General features: G+C 58.9%; 1 protein-coding gene across 4 annotated transcripts; it reads right to left on the bottom strand.

Moving 5' to 3' along the window:
• Positions 1-1,694: 1,694 nt before the first annotated feature.
• MVP (major vault protein) lies at positions 1,695-23,770 on the bottom strand. 4 transcript variants are annotated; one of them, XM_008257934.5, is made up of 15 exons: positions 23,608-23,770; positions 13,851-14,010; positions 13,527-13,722; positions 10,346-10,469; positions 10,113-10,244; positions 9,045-9,139; positions 8,537-8,773; positions 6,257-6,538; positions 5,311-5,555; positions 5,019-5,216; positions 3,872-4,258; positions 3,439-3,555; positions 2,997-3,123; positions 2,361-2,549; positions 1,695-2,039 (listed from the first exon to the last, which is right to left on the bottom strand). In XM_008257934.5, exons 2-15 carry the CDS (start codon positions 13,973-13,975, stop codon positions 1,821-1,823), a joined length of 2,673 nt encoding a protein of 890 aa, XP_008256156.2. In that variant the 5' UTR covers positions 13,976-14,010; positions 23,608-23,770; the 3' UTR covers positions 1,695-1,820. The 4 variants fall into 4 exon arrangements, with proteins under 4 accessions (XP_008256156.2, XP_089177310.1, XP_008256155.2 ...); XM_089321184.1 differs by having other exon boundaries at positions 13,851-13,995; XM_008257933.5 differs by having other exon boundaries at positions 23,681-23,770.
• Between the last annotated feature and the right edge of the window lie 32 nt (positions 23,771-23,802).

Genomic DNA, 23,802 nt, shown 5'->3' with positions numbered 1-23,802 from the left:
TTTCCCTTGAGGGAGGCTGTAGGAGCCTTGGCAGCGCAGGGGAGGGAGGCAGCTCCGGTGCCTACTCCACAGACACTGAGCCGGCGAGCCCCGCCAGGCCGGCACGCTCCCGACAGTCCCAGTCCCAGCAGGCTCTGCCGCTGCCGCACACACACAGCCAAGAAAGGAACACGGCTCCCGGGGCCCGGCCTCAGCACTTGCATCCGGCACCAACCCTGCTCAGCAGGGGAATTGCAGGTCCATTTCAGAGATGGGAAGAGGGATCAGAGAGGCTAAGCTGCCACACAGCGCGAGCCCAAGGTCATGTCCCGACCCTGGGACCTTTTACCTTCCTCATCAGAGCCACGGCCAGCTCTGATGTGCACCTTGAGCCTGCGCTGGTGTGGGGATTTTCTCCTAAATAATAAGGGCTCCTGCCGGCGCCGCGGCTCACTAGGCTAATCCTCCGCCTAGTGGCGCCGGCACACCGGGTTCTAGTCCCGGTCGGGGCGCCGGATTCTGTCCCGGTTGCCCCTCTTCCAGGCCAGCTCTCTGCTGTGGCCAGGGAGTGCAGTGGAGGATGGCCCAGGTGCTTGGGCCCTGCACCCCATGGGAGACCAGGAAAAGCACCTGGCTCCTGGCTCCTGCCACCGGATCAGCGCGGTGCACCAGCCGCAGCGCGCCTCCGCGGTGGCCATTGGAGGGTGAACCAACGGCAAAGGAAGACCTTTCTCTCTGTCTCTCTCTCTCACTGTCCACTCTGTCAAAAAAAAAAAAAAAAAAAAAAAATAAGGGCTCCTGACTGGTGGTAGGGGAGTGCGGACACGGGGCATTCCTCCCATGAAGCTCCCACAGAGCCCAGACCAGAAGCTTGGGGGCAGGGGGAGTGGCCCCTGGGCAGGGTCCTCTTCTTTTTTTTTTTTTTTTAAAGATTTTATTTATTTATATGAGAGGTAGAGTTACAGACAGTGAGAGGGAGAGACAGAGAGAGAGGTCCTCCTTCCATTGGTTCACTCCCCAGATGGCTGCAACAGCCGGAGCTGTGACAATCAGAAGCCAGGAGCCAGGAGCTTCTTCCAGGTCTCCCATGTGGGTGCAGGGGCAAGCATTTGGGTTGGGTCATCTCCTACTGCTTCCCCAGGTCACAGCAGAGAGCTGGACTGGAAGAGGGGCAGCCGGGACTAGAACCAGTGCCCATATGGGATGCCGGCTCCACAGGAGGATTAACCTGCTGCGCCACGGCGCCACCCCCCTCCCTTTTTAAAGATTTTATTTATTTATATGAGAGGTAGAATTACAGACAGTGAGAGGAAGAAACAGAGAGAGCAGGGTCCTCTTCTCCAATCTGACATTGCCCATCTGAGAAGGGTCAAGTGCACAGGTGCAGACTGGTGCCACTGGCCACTAGTTGCCAGTGCGACCAGCAGGTGGCGCTAAGAGGAGCCTCCAAGTGGGCAGCCGGGATGGATCCACGCAGAGCTGGAGGGTGAAGCGGCAGCAGCCGGAGGCATCCGAGGGGGGCTGGGCAGGCCGAGCCCCTCCGCTCGCCTCTGGCACCAGCTCCTCCTCCTGGGATCGCCCCTTCTTGCCAAAAGGACAGCTGGGCGTGCTGGGTGTGTGTGTATGTGTGTGTCGCATTCCTGCGGGTGTGGCTTGGGATTCGTCTCCTCCCTCTCCCCGCCTCGGTTTCCCCTCCACTGTACGGACACGTAGAGTTCCTAGCAATGATCTAAAGATTTAATGATTTAAAGGTCCCTCGAGACGCGAGCTTGCGCGAGCAGGAAAGGTTTAGGAGTTCGGAGCGGTGGATTTCATCTGCCAGCTGCCCCTGCTGCACTGGCCTAAGGCAGGATGTGGGTGCTCCCGGGAGCCAGCGGAGCAGATGGGGACTGGGGAGACGCCGCTTCCTGCAGGCGGGGCCCACCAGCCGTCATCCTGCCTAGGGGCTGACCGTCGGCGCCCAGCCCCAGCAGCCCGAAAGCTGTGTTGAAGAGATTGACAGGAGTGGAGCCGTCGGTGATGAGCGTTGATTTCAGGCCCAGGGACTGCAGCAGTTTTACCTGGAAGGAGGGAGTGAGAAGGAGGAGGAGGAAGGTGAGAAGCTGCAGTCAGACCCTGCTCACGGTGCTCCGCTCCTCAGCTGCCTCCTTACACCAAAAGAGTTGCAGCGCCACCGCCCCCTTCATCTTACCTCCCTGCCTGGTTTCCTGTCTGTCCTAATAGCCAGCGCCCAGTACGGATACTGCAGTACCAGGCACGGCTCGCTGGCCACCTTTCCCCGTGCTCTGTCCCCACCCCCGGCCTTCTTGGTTCTGCTTTCTTGGTTCTGAGCCGTGCCCAGGACACACACGCTCCCCCACTCAGGCCTCCGCCATTCTCACCTGCATCTCTGGCCCGGCCACGGCCAGGTCCTTGATGGTGCTGGGGCCCAGGGCCTCTGTCATCTGCTTGAACTTCTTGGCCTCCACCTCTGCCAGCTGCTGGGCCTTGCTCACCTCCAGCTCCAGCTGGGCCCGGGCGTAGACCAGCTCCAGCTCTCGAACTTTCTGGACCCGCTGGAGTTCGGCCTCCTGGGGTGGGGGAGAGAAGCCCAGTGTTCTTTAAGTCAGGTGGCTTCTGGGAGGTGTCTGATGAGTCGCGTCCCCTCGCTGGCCGTGGGGAAACCGAGGCAGAAGGGGTGGAGCCATCAACTTGTAGACAGGCGCGGGTCCCAGCTATGCCAACCGTTTGTTTAGCTCACGACCCGGGCGAGCTTTTGACCCTGAGCTGTGGCTCTGCACCTGGAGATGCCACCCACGCCTCCAGGGACTTCCGGCATGGAACTCAATCCTGCAGGGGGAGCGCGGGCAACACCTGGCCCCCAGGGCCTGGGCGCCCACCTGCCCGGGACTCCGGTCCGGAGGGAATCACTGTACCTGCCCAGGGCCTTGCGCCAGGGTACCGGGTGTCCTATATGAATGACCAAGCCCCATCCCCGTCCCAGGGTCACCCCTCCCAGGGGCACCCCCCCCACTTGCCGTCTCAATGGCCAAGGCCTGCGCCTTCAGCTTGGCCTGCAGCACAGAGCCTTCCCCCTCGATGCGGGCCGCCTCTGCGCGGGACTCAGCCTCGGCCTTGGCGGTCCCGGTGCTCTCCACGGCCATGCTGGAGGAGGAGGCAGAGCCGGTGAGGGCCGGGAGAAAGCCCCGCCCACCCACGGCCTTGATTCCCCGTGCAGCAGCACTCAGACAGACACACAGACACAAAGATACACACAAGCACACAGACATACACAGATGCACACCCATGCAGACACACACACACAGACACACGTGCACACAGCCACACTCGTGCACAAGTACATACACAGATGTGCGCACACACACACACACACACAGACACCTCCACCTGTGCCCCCCACCCTCACCCCGCTGCTTTCCCATGACCTTGACCCCTCTCCAGCCTCCTCCATCCACTCACCTCAGGGCTTCCAGCTCCAGGAGCTCCTTGCGAGCCTTCTCGGCTTCCGACTGATCCAAGATCTTCTGCCTCTCCAGCCGGCCCCGGGCCTCCTGCTCAAGTCTCTGCGCCTCGTGCCTGCAGCAGGGCGGGGCCAGAGGGCCAGAGCTGGGCCAGGAGCGCCGGGGCAGGGCCCAGCGAGCCCCTGCAGCAGACCCCCGCCAGGGGAGGCACTTCCGCAGGCGGTGCGAAGGCTGTGCCCACAGGGGAGCAGCAGAAGGGAGCTGGGGTGCGGGCTGGAGCGTGGGGGATGGGGGGCCCAACCGGGAGCTGGGGTTTTAGGGCAGCGTGGATGTGGGTTGTATTCCACGGGCAGGGCACGGCTCCTGGGGGTGAGACCGGCTCCCGCAGGGCTTGTGGGGGGTGGGCAGTGGGGGCCCCGGGTCCCACTCACTTGGCTGCGGCCTCCTGGGAGTTGGTGGTGATCTCAATGGCCAGCTGCACACTGCGCTGCAGGGCGTCGCGCGTCCTCTGGTCCACAGGCTCCACCGACTGCACGTCCACGCTGCTGACCACCAGCCCGTTCTGGGGGAAGACGGCCCGGTCCCGGGGCCTGGGCAGGGCCATGCCGTCGGGGCCCTTGGCTTCTGCCGTCTCAAAGCCAAAGACAGCCGCGCGGATGATGCGTGCCGAGTTCTTGTGGAAGTCGTCGAAGGTGACGGAGGCCACAGCACCCCGCACCCGGGACGCGATGGCCTTGCAGGCGTCACCCACGAAGTCGGGCACCGAGAAGAGCTTGGCGGTCTCCTGGGGGTCCCGCTGGTCACTCACCTCAAAGTGCCTGTGAGCAAAGAGGGGGCTGTTTTCCCAGACACAGCTCTCCCCAGGGGGACTCGTGCGGCTGGCCAGCCTCCCCTTAATGGAGTGCCTGGTCGATTCCTGGCTGCCCCACTTCCACTCCAGCTCCCTGCCAACGCTCCCGAGAGGCGGTGGATGATGGCCCTGCCACCCACCTGCGTGGGAGACCTGGATGGAGTTTCTGGCTCCCGGCTTTGGCCTGGTCCAGACCTGGCCATTTGGAGGATGACCCAGCAGATTAAAGCACGCACTCTCTCTCTCCCCCTTTCAGATTAATAAAGAAAGGACTTCCACGCCCACTGGCCGTGTCTGGGCTGAGTCTCTTTCGATAGGGGCTGCTGGTATGGCCAGCAAGGGCCCAAGAATCTTCCTACATGCTCTCCTTTAACCCTCTCGGCCTGTTGATGTGGTGGGGATGAGGATTCTCCCCATTTTACAGATTGGGTATGCGGCTGGCTGTTTAGCTGGGGTGTGTCCTGCCACGGGTCCCTGGAGTCCCGAGCCTGCGTCTCCCCTGGTTCGCCTTTGACCGTGGCGCTGAGCCAGGCCTTCTGTCCCTATCAGGAGCTGCTGCGATTTTACTCCCAGGCGTGGTGGGAGGGGGGGTTCTGTCACCTTGCCGGGCCGAGGCGTGGCTCCCAGCGTGGCGGGGGCCGAGGCGTGGCTCCCAGCGTGGCGGGGGCCGAGGCGTGGCTCCCAGCGTGGCGGGGAGCCGAGAGACAGCGGGTGCCCTGGGCACTCACCAGTTGTAGGCAAGCTGCAGCTGCAGCCGGGCGTGGTCGGCGGTCTCGATGGTGATGACGTCAGTGAAGAAGTCAGGCCCCAGGAGCAGGCAGAGTGCACGGCGGGCGTGGGGACGCTTGGGCCGCCCGGCCGACAGCGACAACACCGTGAACTGCTCCTCGGGCCCCAGCGACACCAGCTCGGGCCCAAACACCACGCTGCGCGGGCGAAGAGGACAAGCCGGAAGTCAGACCCGCGGAGGTGCGCACCTGCCTGGCGCCCCCTCCCACCCTGCCCCGAGGCCGCCCTCACCGAGCTTTCTTCTCTCTGTAGTCATACACCTGCACCGCCGCGTTGTGAGGCACCCGGTAGCTGACCACACGGGTCTTGTTCCGGGGCCCCGGGGGCTGCCGGGGCTTGGCCATGACCTTCTCACCCCTGTCGGCCAGCGGGTCATGCCCCTTGTTCAGCAGCTCCTCCACCCCAGGGGGCAGCTCCTTATCCCACAGGATCTCGTCCTGGGTCAGCATGTAGGTGCTTCCGATCACGGCGCGCACCTGGAGGGAGCAGGACGAAGGGGACGTTGCTGCCAGTGGAGGGGGCAGGGGGACGGCCACCTGGCGGTCAGCTGGGGGCATGGCCAGCCGCGTGGCTGCATGTGGTCCCTGGTCCCTGTCACCCATGTAGGAGACACAGCTGGAGCTCCAGGCTTCTGCGTTCAGACTGGCCTGGCCCTGGCTGGCGTCTGGAGTGAGCCAGCAGAGGGAGGATCTCTTTGTACGTCACTCTGCCTTTCAGACAGACAGACAGACAAATAAGTAAATCTCCAAAGAGCAGTGCTGTCTCCTGGGGTTAAGCAATGAGCGACATTTACACGTGTAGTTCAAAGAACAGCCCTTGGCAGGCAGTAAGCGTGCGACACTGTTCTTTCTAGAACCTTCCTTCACAGGGCGGACGCAATCCTGGGAAGCAGGTAGGATACTCGAACCCCCTTGCAGAGCTGAACCTTCTAGCAAATTCTGCCCCCAAGGACAAACCCAAAAGAACCATGTGCCCGTGTCCAACAGATGTACACAGGAACACACACGCGTGAACAGCCCAGGTGCCCCTTCCCCCACCTCTGCCGAGTGCCTCCCCTCCTCACCCCCCTCCCCCGTCAGGGTCACCCTCTGGTGTCACCAGCGGAAGCCACACAGCAACAGTGGCCCCCTCCCCCATCTCCCCCTGCCCTCCCCCTCCCCCCAGCCATCCCCGCTACCTTTCCAGTCTTGACATCCTGCACGTAGATGCCCTCGTTCTCGTCCAGGGGGATGGCCTGGCGCTCTTCCACCACCTCCACCTTGGCGGGCGGCACGTACTCCAGGGGCCCGCGGATGAGCCAGCGGTCCCCGGCCTGGTGGGAGACCCTCTCATCTCCCTCGCCCTCCTCCAGGGGCTGCAGGGCCCGCAGCAGCAGCCCCTGCTGCTCCGACAGCACGTACACGTCCTGGATGCCTTGCTCCAGACTCTCCCCGGGCTGCAGGAAGAAGGACTTCTCGCCCTGGTGGGGGAGACGTGGGGTTAGGAGCCGTCGCCAGCCAGGGTGGCAGGCGCCCCAATGGCACCTGCCCAACCCCCGGGGGTGGGGAGGAGACTCAGGCCTGTAGGAACTCATCTGCTCCCAGAGTCTGCGCAGTGTCAGGATCACAACTGCGGGGGAGGGCGGACTTGCTCGCGGGCTAGCGTCCGGCACAGCGGTTAAGAGGCCGCCCGGGACACTCACATCCCGTACCGGACTGCTGGTTTTGAACCGCGGCTCCCTGGCCTCTGATCCAGCACCCTGCTCGTGTGCCCCCTGGGGGGCAGCAGCGATGGCTCCAGTGCTTGGGCCCCTGCCACCCACACGGGGGACCCGGATGGAGTTCCAGGCTCCTGGCTATGGCCTGGCCCAGCTTTCACCGTTGTGGGCATCTGGGGAGTGAACCAGCAAACGAAAGCTCTCTCTCCATCTGTCTCTGTCTCTCTGCTTTTTAAACAAGATGAAAATAAATAAAATGATGTGAAAATTTAAAATATATAAACAAAAAAAGCATTGACCTAGTGTTCCTTTTCATTTCTCCCGCACTTTGCTTTCTTGGGCTGGTAGAATGCAGAGGCTGGCAAACTCCAACCCCGTGTGACACGGGTGCGCCCCGTGGCCTGGCCTGTCTCGTGTGACTATCCACACTCAGCCCACGGTGTGCACGGCAGATGGGTACCAGATCCCCAAGCAGATAACAAAACCCAAGGACACTCAAGCCCCTTACACAAAACAGGGTGGTGTTTCCATGGCAGGGTACTTCAGAAAGCTTCTTGGTGCGCAAAAAAAAAAAAATCTTTTAAGATTTATTTATTGGTGCCAGTGCTGTGGCATAGCGGGTAAAGCTGCACCTGCAGCGCCCGCATCCCATATGGGTGCCAGTTTGAGTCCCGGCTGCTCCACTTTGCATCCAGCTCTCTGCTATGGCCTGGGAAAGCAGCAGAGGATGGCCCAAGTCCTTAGGCCCCTACACCCATGTGGGAGACCAGGAGGAAGCTCCAGGCTCCTGGCTTCGGATCGGCGCAGCTCTGGCCATTACAGTCATTTGGGGAGTGACCCAGTGGATGGAAGACCTCTCTCTTTTTGCCTCTGTCTCTCTGTAACTCTGCCTTTCAAATAAATAAATTTGAAAGGCAGAATTAGAGAGAGGAGGAGAAACAGAGAGAGAGAGAGCTCTGCTATCCATGGTTCACTCCCCAGATGGCCACAACTGTCAGGGCTGGGCCAGGCCAAGGCCAGGAGCCAGGAGCTTCTCCCAGGTCTCCCACGTGCGTGCAGGGGCCCAGGCACTTGGGCCATCCTCTGCTGCTTTCCCAGACGCATTAGCAGGGAGCTGGATCAGAAGCGGAGCCACAGGACTCAAAACAGCACCTGACGTAGGATGTCGGCGTACCAGGCAGTGGCTTAACCTGCTGCAGTACAACGCCAGCCCCTCAAACTTATCTTCCAAAAAAATGTACTTATTTATTCATTCATTCATTTTATATGAAAGCCAGGGAGACAGAGACAAAGAGAGACCTCCCATCCTCTGGTTCACGCCCCAAATGCCCACAACAGCCAGGACTGAGCTGAGCCAAGGTCAGGAACAAGGACCTTGAACCAGGTCTCCCCGGTGGGTGGCAGGAACCCGAGCATGTGGGCCATCCCCTGCTGCTCCCCAGGGTGCACACGAGCAGGGAGCTGGCAGCAGGAGTGGAGTGGGACTCGAACCCAGATGCTCCGCTATGGGATGCGGGCACCGCTAACGGCATCTCAACCGCTGCCCCCAACACCCAGCCCCAAACTTCTCTGCCAATTTCATCTTTCTATGAGCTTTCGGAGGTCTGGGGGCTATGGCAGGGGCTGCCGGGAAGCTGCTTTGGGCCAACTGGATTCAACATGCGAAGACCCCCAGGGGACTTCTAGAATGCAGGGGAGGCGGAGAGGCGGGGGAAGGAGGAGTGTGGGGGGGGGTCCCACGCGCTCCAGGGCGGCCCTCACCTTGACAACACGCTTCTGCCCCAGCTGGTTCTTGCCGTCCGGTCCGACCGGGTCAAGAATCACACAGTAGTTTTGGGGGCCCAGGGTGGTGATGGGCACGACCCCCAGCACCTCCTCGTGGACGTCGGGCACGTGGGCTTCCGTGTCCTGCACTGTCACCAGCCACTCCTCCCCGGTGCGCCGGGTCACGCCCCTCACGTCTTGGAAGTTCCGCCGAGCCCGGAGGTGCAGGGCTGTCTGTGGAAGGAGGCGTTGGCGGCTTGAGCGAGACCCCTCCACCCCGGCTGCCTCTGGGGAGATCTGGGAGGTCCCTCCCCCACCCCGCACCCCCACACCACTAAGTGCTCCCAGAGCCGGGCGCATTCTGTAAGCCTCTCAGGGGACCCAGCGATGCCTGCATCTGGGTGGTGACCCCAGCAGCGCTGCTTCTGTTTCCTCCCTCACTCTCCGCCCGCAGCCTGAGCCCACAGCCCCTCAGCCCCTCGGCCTGCAGTCCCGGAACACAAACCTTCTCCGTAAGGATGACGGCTCCCACCAAGTCCAGAACCTCCTCAAACACTCCAGGGAGGTAGGCACCCACCGAGCGGACCAGCCATTCTTCTCCTGGGCCGGGCGGAGGGAAGGGCCAGAGGTCACCCAGCTGTCCCCTCCCCCTTGGGAGACAAGGGGTGGGGGGATCTTTGTAAGCCATGAGATGTCACTTCCCCAGACTTCAGCACCACACAGGGGTCCTTGAACTCATTCCTTTCTTTGAGGCCAGAGGAAAACGAACCCCTATATCCCCAAGGGAATTTTCAAAAGCCCAGTTTCGGGGCGGGGGGGTGTTAAGCCCCTCTGGAATCAGTAGCACAGCTGAGTCCCGGCTGCTCCGCTTCTGATCCAGCTCCCCGCTAAAGTGCCTGGGAAGGCAGTGGAAGATGGCTTCGGTGCTCGGGCTCCTGCAGCCACGTGGGAAGCCCAGAAGGAGTTCCAGACTCTTGGCTTTGGCCTGACCCAGCCCCATGTGCTGTGGCCATTCCGGGTGTGAACCGGCAGATGTAAGATTCTCTCTCTCTCTGTCACTCTACCTTTCAAATAAACAAATCTTTTAGAAGCAGAAGCCAGCCCGGGCTGCTCAGGCGGCCGCTCTGACGGCTTGCTACGCCTGCTCAAAGCTCCAAGGACCCACGGCTCCTTCCCTCGGTGCAGGTAGCAGGCGTGGCCGTCACCCAGCCGACTGCAGTGCGGCGGCGCCCGGGGCGAGGCACAGCCTCCCGACCTCACACCCCCAGCAGCCCAGCTGCCTGGGTCAGCGCCCTCCCCTGTGAAGTATTTTGCACAACACGTAGCACCTAGCACGTGATGCGTTTGTTCCTTGTATCGGAACATCTGCTTGGTTGATTTAGAACCAGACAAGACACGGCTACCGCCTGTGGCCAGAGCAGGAAGAGGACTGTGATCACAGGGAAGGGGCCAGGCTGAGGCCAGTGTGGAGGTGGGGATGGGGGAAGCAGCCCTCAACAGTCTCAGGAGACACCAGGGACGCGCCCCACCCCCAGCCCTCACCTGCCTCTCCCGGTGCCCCTTGCTGTCCCACCTGTCACTCTCTGCTTGCCGTCCCGGTCACAGAATTCCTTGCGAGCCCTCAGCCGCAGTGCCTCGTTGGGCCTGATGATGGTGGCGTGAATGATCTGCAAAACCTCCACCTCCTTCTGGGGGATGTAGGTGCCTGGGGAGTGCAGACGAGTGGGCGTGGGCGGTCAGGAGGTGTCACGGCCACAGCGGGAAAGCGGGAAGCCCCAGACCGCCCCCCGTGGAGACAGAACTCACCGGGCCCCTCAAACAGCCACTCGTCTCCTGCCACCACCTTTTCTCCATTGCTATCCTCGAAGTCCAGCAGGGCCCGCAGGTGCAGGGCGGTGTTGGGCAGAACCACCTCGAGCGGGGTGATGCCCTAGCGGCGGAAGAAGAGGGGGCACAGGGCACTCAGTGCTGGGACCAGGAGATCAGAGTTCGTGGTGTCGATCCTTCCACGCCCCCCCCCCCGGAAGAAGCCCCCACCCCGCCGGGGAAGGGCCAAGGTGGGGGCGGGGGCTCCTAGGCCATCTGGCCTAAAGACATGGGATGGAGCCGGCACGCGACAGGAACACGCTTTCCCCTGCAGCACGTGCTTAGGGGATGCCTAGAGCTGGAAATTGACGACGAGGGAAGCCAGGCACAGGGCTCAGGGGGAGAAATCTCCAGGAAGCCAAATAAGAGAGAATTCATGGCCTGGTGCACACTGGGGTTCTCTAGGGAGCAGGGAAGGCAGGTTTAAACTGGGATCCTCGGGAGGTTTTTTTTTTTTTTTTTTTTTTAAGATTTATTTTGTTTATTTGAAAGAGCCACAGAGAGAGGTAGAGACAGAGACAGAGACAGACGGGTTTGGGGGGAGAGGGGGAGAGAGAGAGAAAGAGAGGTCTTCCATCTGCTGGTTCACTCCCCAAATGGCAGCCATGGCCAGAGCTGCGCTGATCCGAAGCCAGGAGCCCAGAGCTTCTTCCAGGTCTCCCAAGCAGGTGCAGGTGTCCAAGCGCTTGGGCCGTCCTCCACTGCTTTCCCAGGCCACAGCAGAGAGCTGGATTGCATGTAGAGCAGCCAGGACTTGAACTGGTGCCCATATGGGATGCAGGCACTGCAGGCCAGAGCTTTAACCCACTGTACCACAGCACCAGCCCCTAAAATAGCTTCTTTAAAATGAAAACTGAGGGGCTGGCATTGTGGTTAAGCTGCCTCCTGGGAGACCAGCATCCCATGTTGGAGCACTGGTTCAAGTCCTGGCTGTATCATTTCTGATCCAGCTCACCTGGGGAAGCTGCAGAGGATGGCCCAAGTCCTTGGGTCCCTGTCACCCACGTGGGAGACCCGGATGGAGTTCCTGGCTTCTGGTTCCAGCCTGGCCCAGCCCTGGCTGTTGCAGCCATTTGGGGAGTGAATCAGCAGACAGAAGATTTCTCTCTCTCTCTCTCTCTGAAGCTCTTTTAAATAAGTTCTGCTTTTTTAAAAAAATGAAGGCTTACACAAGGTGGCCTTCAAGGCCAGCACAGGGTGGAGGAAGCAGAGTTTGATTGATCACTGGCCACCACAAAGGCATCAGTAGTGGAGAAGTTAGAGAAAGAGGGGAAGGGAGCAGGGGGTCCCGAGAGACAGGGAGGAATGTGTCGGGTTCCTGGGACCACCTGACGGATGGGGACCTCCCCAAGGCTCCTGCAGGTGCAAGAGATGAGGGTCAGGTAGGGGAAGGGGATGCACACAGACCCACTGAGTGCCAGATGGCTTAAATTTGGAACTCAGTGACTTGTGACCAAGTTGTTCAAGAGCCAAGGAGTAGAAAACAGGAAGTGAGCTGAGAAAGGTAAGTATTCAGAAGACCCAGTGAGAAAGGAAGTGAGCTTGGGGTGGGAGGAACCACTCAACCTATTCGCTGCTTATACCACTGCTGGGGTGGGGGTGGGGGTGTCTGTCCCCAGGGGAAACCACTCCTGGGGTGTGGGGCGTGAGAATGTAAGCAATGGGTGGTAGCCCTGGTCTCCTTAGAACAATGAGGGAAAAAAAAAGACAAGGAAGAGAAGGAGGGATGGGAGAGAAGACTGGGATCAAAAGCCTGGAGGGCTCAACAAGGAAGAGGAGAAGGAGGTGGTAGGAGGGAGGTACTGGAGTCTAGGTCTCGGGGTGGGGCAGAGGGGGATAACGTGGACCCAGCACTGGGCAGGGTGAGGCTGAGAAGCCAGGTGTTGGCAGGGTCATTGTGAGGATATGAGTTGGCAGGTGTGTGGGAGGGAAGGGAGGCCAGAGGCAGGTGTCCCTGCAGGGTGGAAAGGGTCGCCTGTGTGTCCTTGTTGCTGGCCTGGCCTGGGGAGTGCACACTGGATCTGCTGGGGAAGGCTGGGCTAAAGCAAGGCTGGAGGGATGAACAAAGCTTTCAATCCCAGCCTGGGGAGCTCTTATGTCCTGGTGGCCCCACCCACACAAACCCACAGGGAGACCTGTGGATCTGAGACACGGCCTGAACACAGGTTTTTAAAAAAATTTTTTTTTAAATTTCAACAGTTTCAGACTTAAGGAACAGTTGCAAGAATATTACAAAGAATTCCTAGACACCGTTTGCTTTGATTTCTTAGGGCTAAGTTTCTACTCAGGCTTCGCTTTCTCTCTCCATACACCCACACTTCTTCCCCAGACTGCTCCTAAGCAGACCTGAATTCTCCACGCGGCTCGTGCTATTGAACATTCGGGATCAAGCAGCACTGCTTGGGGGCGGCGCTGTGGCACAGATGTCACCGCTTGTGACACCGACATCCCATACTGGAGTGCAGGTTGAATCCCCGTTGCTCCACTTCTGCCAGTGCATCTGGGAGAGCAGCAGCAGATGGCCCCCAGTACCTGGGCCCCTGGCACTCATGCTGGAGACCAGGATAGAGTTCTGTGCTCCTGGCTTTGGCCTGGGCCCAGTCCCCCTGGCCGCTGCAGCTACCTGGGGAGTGAACCAGCCAATGGAAGGTCTCTCTCTCTTTCTCTCTGTCACTCCACCTTTCAAATATATATATTTGAAATATTTAAATACTAAATTTAATATATATATTTAAAGAAGCCCTTGGCTAGGGGAGAACGTCAGATTCCAAAAGTACAGACTGACAAGAAGACGAAGGAAGAACAGTTCAGGAAATGAGGGTGGGATGCCCACGTGTTTGGGCCCAGGGTCTAATGGCAGCAGGCACCAGGGTCTGGCTGGAAGTCCCAGCCTGCAATGGCTTCCGGCAGGATGATTACAGGCATCTGAGCCACTGGGACCTTGTCTCGGCCATTATCCTTTGCTCACTGCCCACCAGTGTCGGGCACCATTTGAATGAATGAGGAGCTTAACATTGGCACAACTGATTTCATGCCGGGCAGGGTTACAGCCGGGGACGAGGTGACGGGTGGAGTGGGTGGAGTGGGTGGAGGGGTGGAGTGGGGGAGGCAGGCCAGGTACCTTCTCCATAAGCTCCCCTGGGTACAGGGGGAAGGGGTCCTGGGTCAGTCGGATCTCCATGTCAGCATGGCGAAGGCGAACTTGCCCTGTGACGTCCAACACCACGGAGCCCTGGGCATCCCGGACCACAGGGTTGGCCACCACACAGTAGTGACGTAGAGGGACTGTCACCATGCGCACGGGGTCAAACAGGATCCTGTCAGAGGAGGAAAATGGGTGTGAGGACCCAGGGAGACACCTCGCTGCCACCCAAACAGTGGCCCCAGGGAAGAGGACACCACCCGGACCCACAGCCCCTCCCCGGCGCGCAGTCCCCACGCCAACCTCTCGTTGTCCTGCCGGATGTAGGTCTTGGGCCCGACCTCCACGCGGGACACATTGCTGTTCTGGTCCAGCACGTGGATGTAGTGGTAGGGGGGGATGCGGATGATGGACTCCTCCGTTGCCATGGTGACGGCTGTGCTTCAGGCTGAACAGAGAAGGACTGATGGGTGGGGAGGAGACAGATGAGCACGGGGCAGGCGCTTGGGCAGCCAGGGGGCTCCGTTTTCCAGCTCAGATAATTCCCTGCTTCCTTCCCAGGACAGCGCAGTCCCGCCCGACCTCCCACTTGCTGAGAACTTCTTTGTCACGGTTAAGCACAGATGGGTAAACTACCAGCTCCTCTCTTTGGCTCCCATCAACCACCTCCCTCTAAACTGCCTGTGGGGACGGTGCTGTGGCACAGCGGGTTAAGCTACTGCCTGCCATGCTGGCATCTCATAACAGACCACCAGTTCAAGTCCCGGGTGCTCCATTTTGGATGCAGTTCCCTGCTAATAGGTAAACAGCGGAAGATGCCCTGCTGCCCAGGTCGGGGACTCGGACTGCAGTTCCAGGCTCCTGGCTTTAACCTGACCCAGCCCCAGCCGCTGCAGCCATCTGGGGAGTGAACCAGCAGATAGAAGATCTTTCTCTCTCTCTCTCTTCCTCTTTCTCAGTCACTCTGCCTTTCAAACAAGTAAAATAAATCTGTAACCAACACATGAGCAAGCAGCCTCCAGCACTGAGCGCCAGAGGGGGCTTTGGAGTGGATATCCCCAGGGCAGGGGAAGCGGAGTACGCTGTGGGTGGGGAGTGGCAAGCAAGTCTGCGACGAGACAGGTGGGCAGCTCTCTGGCTCCTTCAGAGGCAGGTGGCCCACATTTCAGGGGGACCCCAGGGCCTGGCTGTATATTCACAGGCCAGCACACAGCCAGAGGTATTTGCGTGACCTTTGTCTGCTGCCCCTCGTCCCCCCCCCCACCCCACCCCCCCCGCTGAGCTGTCCAGACCTGGGCTGGGCGGGAATCCCCAGTGCAACTGATCCTCCCTAGGATCAGCTGGGTGAGGGACAGCTCCCTGCTGTGATGGGCAGGAGTGGGGAGGAGAGGCAAGCGATTACCTAATTCTATCCACACCCAGCCTATCTGCTTCTTTAAAAAAATTATTTACTTATTTATTTGAAAGGCAGAGAGAGGGGGGCGGAGAGAGAGAGAGGTCTCCCATCTGCTACTCCATTCCACAAATGCTTGCAATAACCAGGGCTGGGCCAGGCCCAACCCAGGAGCCCAGGACGCCATGTGGTGGCAGGAATTCAAGTGCTTGGGCCATTATCTGCTGCCCTCCCAGACCACACATCAACAGGAAGAAGTGGAGCCAGCCTGGAACCCAGAAGTCCACCTTCTGTGTGAAACACTCACGCCCTCCCTGCCTCTGAGTCCCAGTGCTTGGCCTGTCCAGGAACACTGCACCCTCTACCTTAGCCCCATCCCTGCCTCTAGTGCTTCACAGACCTTGGCTGTGTCTCCGTGAGTCCATACACTGGGAACCTGTGGTGGAATGAGAAAGCCATGCCAAGATGGCCGCTGGCAACAGAGCCTGCCTGGCAACAGGCTGTGATTGGTTAGGGCATAAACCGCCCCTTCACTGGATTGGCTGCCTCAGCTATATAAGCTGCTGTACCAACTGAAATAAACGAGTCTGCGGGCTGCTCGCCTCTGGCCTGCTTTCACTTGACTCCTGGGGTCTATGTGGTGATTCCGCGCCTCTTGCCCCCACCATGTTCCTCCTCTCAGAACGAATCCACCTCAACATCTGGCGCCCAACACAACTCAGCCTTGTCCTTGAAGACTCAGGCCAGACATTTCTGAAACTATCACCAGAAAGGAGTAGCTTCTCATCAATTCCCCATTCCCCACACGCTGCGTCCAACCTGAGTAAGAAATGGAAGTGAGAAGGAAGGGGCGTGGCTTGGAACAGGGCAGAAGAGGCAGGAGCCACAACACTACAGAATCAAGGCTGGAAGAGGTCTGGGAGTGTTACTCGGTCCACACAGTCTGTGAAGTTTCAATTTGCTTCATTAGAAACTGAGTTTCCACACACTCCCAACCGCTGCTACTCTTGAAATATTAGGAGGGGCAGGTGTGGTGACACAGCAGGTTAAACCGACACATGGGATTCCTGCATCCCATATCAGTGCCTGGTTCAAGTCCCAGATGCTCTGCTTCCAATCCAGCTTCCTGCTAATGTGCCTGGGAGGCAGCTGATGATGGTCCAAATACTTGGGTTCTAGCCGGCGCCGCGGCTCACTAGGCTAATTCTCCGCCTTGCGGCGCCGGCACACCGGGTTCTAGTCCCGGTCAGGGCGCCGGATTCTGTCCCGGTTGCCCCTCTTCCAGGCCAGCTCTCTGCTGTGGCCAGGGAGTGCAGTGGAGGATGGCCCAAGTGCTTGGGCCCTGCACCCCATGGGAGACCAGGAAAAGCACCTGGCTCCTGGCTCCTGCCTTCAAATCAGTGCGGTGCGCTGGCTGCAGTGCACCGTCCGCAGCGGCCATTGGAGGGTGAACCAACGGCAAAGGAAGACCTTTCTCTCTGTCTCTCTCTCTCACTATCCACTCTGCCTGTTAAAAAAAACAAAACAAAACAAAACAAAACAAAACAAAAAAAACAAAAAAAACTTGGGTTCCTGCCACCCACACGGGAGACCCAGATGGAGTTCCAGGCTCCAGGCTTCAGCCTGGCCCAGCCCCGGTCATTGTGGCTATTTGGGGGAGTGAACCAGAGGACAGAAGATCTCTCTCTGTCTCTGTAACTCTTTCAAATAAATAGATTTTTTTAAAAAAGATTTATTTATTTATTTGAAAGGCAGAGTTACAGAGAGGGAGAGGCAGAGGCAAAGAGAGGGAAGCTTGCATCTGCTGGTTCACTCCCCAAATGGCCACAACGGCCAGGGCCAGGGCCTGACCAAAGCCAGGAACCAGGAGCTTCTTCCAGGTCTCCTATGTGGGTGCAAGAGCCCAGGCACTTGGGCCATCTTCTGTTGCTTTCCCAGGCATGTTAGCAGGGAGCTGGATTGGAAATGGAGCAGCCGGGACTCGAACCAGTGCCCATATGGGATGCTGGCTCTGCAGGCTGGGGCTTTAACCTGCTGCGCCACAGCGCCGGCCCCTCTTGCAGATTTTTTTTTATGCAGCAGATAAACCTCTGCAAGCCACGGCACAGTTGCATACCGATAATTCTGATAACACGATATGGGATCTGTGACGTCTTCCTCTTAAGACCACTCATCTATACGGAATCTGTCGTCTGAATGTATCTGAGTGACTTCCGTATGCTTTGGGTCTCTCGGATGTGACTCAGAAAAAACAGCAGCGCGGGTTTTAGAAGACTGAAGCCAATGAGATGAAGCCCAGCAGCAAGAACTAAAGCACAGTGCCTTGTGGGAAAGCACCGTAAAGAAAACACTGGGGGCCGGCACTGTAGCATAGCGGGCAAAGCTGCTGCCTGCAGTGCTGGCATCCCATATGGGTGCCGGTTCAAGTCCCGGCTGTTCCTCTTCTGATCCAGCTCTCTGTCATGGCCTGGGAAAGCAGCAGAAGATGGCCCAAGTCCTTGGGCCCTGCACCCACGTGGGAGACGTGGAGGAAGCTCCTGGCTCCTGATCGGTAGAACTCCGGCCATGGTGGCCAACTGGGGAGTGAACCAGTGGATGGAAAACTTCTGTGTGTGTGTAACTCTTTCAAATAAATCTTAAAAAAAAAAAAAAAAAAAAAAAAAAAAACTGGATATTTTGGTTGCAACGTAATAAGCAGGGCAAAGAATTAGATTTTCTGGTCTTCAAAAATCCAAATGGCAATAAAAAGACAATTTTTTCTTTTTTCTTTCTTTTTTTTTTTTGACAGGCAGAGTGGACAGTGAGAGAGAGAGAGACAGAGAGAAAGGTCTTCCTTTTTGCTGTTGGTTCACCCTCCAATGGCCGCTGCGGCCGGCGCGCTGCGGCCGGTGCACCGCGCTGATCCGATGGCCAGAGTCAGGTACTTCTCCTGGTCTCCCATGGGGTGCAGGGCCCAAGGACTTGGGCCATCCTCCACTGCACTCCCTGGCCACAGCAGAGAGCTGGCCTGGAAGAGGGGCAACCGGGACAGAATCCGGCGCCCTGACCAGGACTAGAACCTGGTGTGCCGGCACCGCTAGGCGGAGGATTAGCTTAGTGAGCCACGGCGCCGGCGACAATTTTTTCTTAAAAATAAAAAGGGGGGCAGCATGGGACAGTGGCTAGGACACACACAGGGTGAAAAGGTGTGGCCCGGCCTCTCTGCCGTCATACTGCATTCTTCTCTTCAGTGTCCCAACCTCTGGGTCAGTCTACCACGTGCAGGCCTGCACACGGCTAGTTAGTCACCGAAGGAATTCTGCCTGCAGCTCGGGACTTCTGGGAATACGGCCCTGCGGCCCTGCTGGGAGATGATGTGTTATCTCCCCCCAGGAGGCAGGGAGACAGCACACAAAGGACTGGTCAGGCGGTGGTGGGATTACACGGCGGCTGGTGACTTCCCACTCAGCAGGCCCCAACTAGCCTGCTGCCTATCAGAAGTCCACCGGGACTGATCTTGGCTCTACCTGCCCTCCACCCCCAGCATCCTGACTTAACCCTCGCATGCCTTCTCATCAGGAAGGTGACAAGATCCGGGTCACCCCAGGGCTGGGGCCTCAGCAGCCAAGGGAAGCTTTGCCCGGTGGCTCCTTGGCCAGGTTCTCTGCAGGGTGGCTGCAGGGCCAGGAAACCAGATGGGCAGGAGGAAGGGCCAGGGCTGAGTCCCTGCACGGGAGCTCGGAGCTCTGGGTTGGAAGCGGCAGGCTCTGGTTACGGCCCCCGTGGGCTCCCTGTTGGACTCTCTCCCACTCCCCCGTGGCTGAGGCCTCGCCACCACCTGCCACCCCAGCTGGGCCCAGTCAGGGGGGCTGAGAGACGCCCAGCTCGGTGTGACTCAGCAACTGTCATCCTCACGGCTCGCCGGGCCGGGTTCTGAGGCCAGGGCCACTTTACCTTCCTGACCACGGCCCTGACGCCGCGCCTCCTAGACCTTGGCCCTCGGCCAAGTCCCCCCAGAGCACAGCCTTTCTCCCCTCGCCATTGTGACGCGACTGGGACTGCTGTGGTTTTCATCAGGTGACACGGGTTTTGTTTTTTGTTGAAGCCTTGGAAAGAACAATGGGGGGGTGGCCGTTTGGCACGGCAGCCGGGATACCTACATCCCGTATCAGGATGCCCGCGGCCATGGCCAAGCTCCGCACTCCACTACAGCCTCCTGCTATTGTGGTCCCTGGAAGGCAGCTCCCTAACACCCATGGAGGAGACCTGGACAGAGTTCTTGGCTTCTCGGCTTTGGCCTGGCCCAGCCCCACCTGTTGTGGGCATCCGGGGAAGTGAACTGGCTGATGGGAGATCCTTCTGTCTTTGAAGGCAGGAAACAGATAATGAAAAGGACTGGGGGGACCCCCAGGAAGGTCCTGCTCAGCCCTCAGGTTTGGCTCCAACTCCTCACACCCACTCTCCCTTCAGCCCCGAGATCTGGCCCCCTAGACAGCTCTCTGGGTCCACGTCCACCCCTGCCTGCCCACTCCTGTCTCAGACTTGTCAGGAGGCGCCTACAAGAACCACGGCGACTCCCGGCAGAGGGCTCTCCGTCACCTACCAAACTAGATTCACCCTCCAGTTACAAGATAGGCTGTTGGTCCCAATCTCCTGAGTTAAAAGTAAAACTTGTGAGTGGGGGGGGGGGGCAGGACCAGTGCTGTGGCCTAACGGGTAAAGCCACCACCTGTGATGCTAGCATCCCAGATGGGTGCTGGTTGGTGTCCCGGCTGCTCCATTTCCCATCCAGCTCCCTGCTATTATGCCTGAGAAAGCAGCAGAAGATGGCCCAAATGCCTGGGCTCCTGTACCCATGTGGGAGACCCAGATGAAGCTCCTGGCTCCAGCCTGGCTCAGTCTTGGCCATTGTGGCCATTTAGGGAATTAATCAGCCGATGGAAGACCTCTCCCTCTCTCTGACTCCGCCTTTCAAATAACTAAATTATGAAACAGGTGAGTCACAAGGCATTCCAAGGCAGACATCTTCAGGGTCCACGGCGACTGGCCGACATGGTGGGTTTTAAATAGCAAACGCCCAAGCACCCCCACAAAGCCGCAGGAGCACCTGTAAGCAGGCCATTCGTGAGCCTGTTCACACTGCTGAGTCTTAGGAGGCCCCCGCCCCGAGCTGCGGAGGCCAGCAGTGTCTTGCCCAGATCCCGTGTCTTGGGTTCACCTCACACGGGCAGCTCGGGTGGAAGGCAGCCACTCTCACGCTGGGCTGTGCATCAGAGGCACCTGGAGACCTTTGGAAGCTCACCCATCTTGGGAGCTGATGGAATGGGTCTGGAGTGGGCTACCAGACTGCTATTTTTAAAAGCCCTTCTGGGGCCGGCACGGTGGCGTAGCGGGTAAAGCCGCTGCCTGCAGTGCTGGCATCCCGTGGGGCACTGGTTTGAGTCCCAGCTGCTCCACCCGGACAGCTGCTCCGTTGTGGCCTGGGAAAGCAGTAGAAGATGGCCCAAGTGCTTGGGTCCCCGCCACCCATGTGGGAGACCGGAGGGAGTTCCTGACTCCTGACTTCAGCCTGGCCCAGCCTTGCTGTTGAGGGCAGTTGGGGAGGGAACCAGTGGCTGGAAGCTCTCTGTGTCACTCTTTCAAGTTGATTAAACTAAGGAACTTAAAGAAAAGGAAAAAAAAAAAAAAAGCCACCCACTTGCTGACTCTACAAAGGTACTTCCAGCAGCGTGGTCACAGGCCACCCACTAGAATATTCCTCTGCCCAGCTGTCAAGTGGGCACTGGGCAGGAGAGCAGCCATCTCACGAAGGTATAGGAATAGAGAAGGAGGCGGCGGTGGGAGTCAGGCCCGAGGGCAGGCTCCTCCACTCACTCCTCTCCAGCGCCCTCCCGTCTCAGGCCCAAGCCCTCTTGGCCCTGGCCCTGGGCAGCCCTGGAGGTGGAGGTGACGTTGGTGACCCGGCCCTGTCACCAGACCCCACCTCAACCAAGCTCAGGCTGAGGGAAAAGGTTTTCTGGGGGGAGTTTTCCTTCACGGATGCTAAGATGAACATTCTGGTCATTGTTTACGAAATGAGTTATCTGACAGGACTGCAGAGAGAGAGAGAGCGAGCCTGTTTTCACCACCAACTTCCTGGTTTATGGACACCATGTCTTACTTTAGGGCACTATTAACGGAAGCTGAGAAGTTGTGGTTGTGTTGTATCAATCACTCTTTTTCAGCAGCTAAATTTTAGGGACTTTCCCCCCCACACACAGATTTTAAAGGCAGAGTAACAGAGAGAGAGAAAGAGAGAGAGAGATCTTCCATCTGCAGGTTCACTTCCCTCCAGTAGCCCCAACATCTAGGTTTGGGCCAGGCTGAACCAGGATCCTGGAAGTCCATCTGTGTCTCCCATGTGGGTGGCAGGGGCCATCCCCCAATGCCTTCCCAGGTCATGAGCAGGGAGCTGAATCAGAAGTGGAACACGTATCCCAAGTAATGTCTTGACCATCATGCCAAACGTGAGATCCTACCATCTATCTTTCTAAACTAGTCTAATTATAGGGTTTGGCTGGGATTCCTAATCCTGCCCCTGCTGTTTCTCTGGCCTCACCTTGGACCACAGGTCAAAGTTCCAGAAGAGACAATCTGGAATGTGTGTAGTCAAGTGTCTCCATAACAGCTCTTGTTTGCTAGGAGCTTAATCTCTGCCAGGCATTGGGTTAAGTGCCTTAAAAAATGTATTGGGGGCCAGCACTGTGGTGTAGTGGGTTAAGCTGTCGCCAGCAAATGCTGGCATCCCATGTGGGCGCCAGTTTGAGTCCCGGCTGCTCCACTTCCGATCCAGCTCCCTGCTAATGTGCCTGGGAGAGCAGCAGAGGACAGTCCAAGTGCTCAGGCCCCAGTACCCACATGGGAGACCCAGAGGAAGCTCCTGGATCCTGGCTTCGGTTTGGTCCAGCCAAAGAACCAGCAGGTGGAAGATCTCTGTCTCTCTCTGTAACTCTGCCTTTCAAATAAAATAAATCTTTAAAAAAAAAAGATTGGAAAGGCAGAGTGACAGAAAGACCAGGACAGACAGACAGACACACACACAACCTTTCCTCCACTAGTTCACTCCCCAAATGGCCACAGCAGTCAGGTCTGGGCCAAGCTGAACACTTCACCCTGGTCTCCCACCTCCGTAGAAGGGGCCCAAGCACCTAAGCCATCTTCCATCCAAGCCGGGACTTCGACTGGCACTCCTATAAGGGATTCTGGGGTGGCAAGCAGTGGCTTAACCCACGGCGCCAGAAAGCCAGCTCCGTGTTAAGTGCCTTTAATCAACTCATTTGCAGTTCCCTGAAGACGGAGGGAGCCAGACCGCTCCCCTGAGTATCATGGCTGCAGAGCCGTGGAACAGCAATGAGACTAATCCTAGAGCTTATGGGCCTGGGTGGGGCAGGGTATTGCCCAGGAAATGATAGCAAAGGTTAGGCCAGGGACCAGCCTTCACCACCACCCCCCTGTGGCTGGGAGGGTGGCATCCAACCAGATGGCCCCAGCGCTGTTACCATGGAGCCCTCAGTTTGTTTCTGGATCACCTACTCCAGCCTTCCTGCTCCACTACAGGAAGCTGTCCTGGCCCCCGGCCCCACCCCAGGGCACGCTGGGGGCTCTGTGAGCAAGCACAGGAACAGGCAGAGGTTTCCAAAGAGAGCACCTGATAAGGCGGCTCCATCACCCACGTGTGGCCAGTCTTTCCCTGCTCGTCCAGGGGTCCACCAGGATGGAGGCCAAGAACTCGGTGTGGGGGGCGTCTGACCAACTGCAGCCCCCACCTCCAAGAGCTCACGCCGGAGTGACAGCTCTCAAGTTCCTGGGGAGCACAGCCTCGGGGGCCAAGGGAGCTTCCCCATTTCTCTTGTTGAAAACGTCTGTCCTTGGGGCCGGCGCTGTGGCGCAGTGGGTTAAAGCCCTGGCCATATGGATGCTGGTTCAAGTCCCGGCTGCTCCTCTTCCAAGCCAGCTGTCTGCTATGGCCTGGGAAAGCAGTGGAAGATGGCCCAAGCCCTTGGGCCCCTGCACCCGCGTGGGAGACCTGGAAGAAGCTCCTGGCTCCTGGCTTTGGCCAGGCCCTTATCTGAGGGTCAGAGACACAGAGAAACAAGAGAGTGCACTCCCACCTGCGGGGCCGCTCCCCAAACGCCAGCAAAGGCGCAGGCTGAGTGTGCGTTAGCAGGAAGCTGGAGTCAGAGCGGAGCCAGAACTCAGTACAAGGCACTTAGAGTGAGATGCAGGAATCACAATGGGGCTCAGCTTCCTGTTTCTGGGCCTCACCCCGCCCACCCCTGCTTGCCCACCCGACTCCATCGGCGTCTGGAAACTAGGCCTAGAGTGAGGTCACTCTCCAGAGCCCAGCAAGGCCCGCAGCTGGCACGTGGCAGCTGCAAAACGCCAACACTCGGCGGAGTTGAGAAGTCGAAGGGGAGACAAAGTCACATCCTAGGAGCCCAAGGGGACAGGCCGGAGCCCAGGTCCCTGGGAGGAGGGGCAGGGCAGTCTCGCAAGGGCCAGCCTAGCTCTGACTTGGGCCCCTGAAGGGAGCGCGGCCTGCGACGGGGAGCGGGTGCCGGCGAGTTGATCTAACCCCAGTACGAAAAGCAAAAGCTCCCAGGGCAAGGCCTCCGCCACCAGCCTCCCCTTCTCATCTCAAGGTCTTACCTGCCCCAGCAGACACAGGCCCGAGGGAGCAGGCCAGAAAGCCGGGCAGGGCTGCCGAGGGCCAGGGACTCACCGCTGCGTGGGGCTGGGGCACCAGGACCAGGTGGCTCCTTCCCGAAGCGCGTCTCGCTGCAACTCACTCTCTTCTGGCTACCCTCTGCCCGGGAAACTCCCTCACCCAGCCCTGGGGATCAC

The sequence above is a fragment of the Oryctolagus cuniculus genome, chromosome 19, assembly GCF_051225735.1.
Source record: "Oryctolagus cuniculus isolate XC-2025 breed Fujian yellow rabbit chromosome 19, ASM5122573v1, whole genome shotgun sequence".
Classification (NCBI taxonomy): domain Eukaryota; kingdom Metazoa; phylum Chordata; class Mammalia; order Lagomorpha; family Leporidae; genus Oryctolagus; species Oryctolagus cuniculus.
This window is presented reverse-complemented; position numbering and strand designations above follow the sequence as displayed.

What these genes read in the sequence shown, in the direction of transcription:
- MVP (XM_008257934.5), bottom strand. Translation starts at nt 13,975, where the DNA reads ATGGCAACGGAGGAGTCCATCATCCGCATCCCCCCCTACCACTACATC. An exon ending in CTGCAGCTTGCCTACAACTG is followed by an intron (nt 4,259 to 5,018) that starts GTGAGTGCCCAG and finishes CTTTGCTCACAG; the next exon opens with GCACTTTGAGGTGAGTGACC. An exon ending in AGGCCTTGGCCATTGAGACG is followed by an intron (nt 2,550 to 2,996) that starts GCAAGTGGGGGG and finishes CCCCCACCCCAG; the next exon opens with GAGGCCGAACTCCAGCGGGT.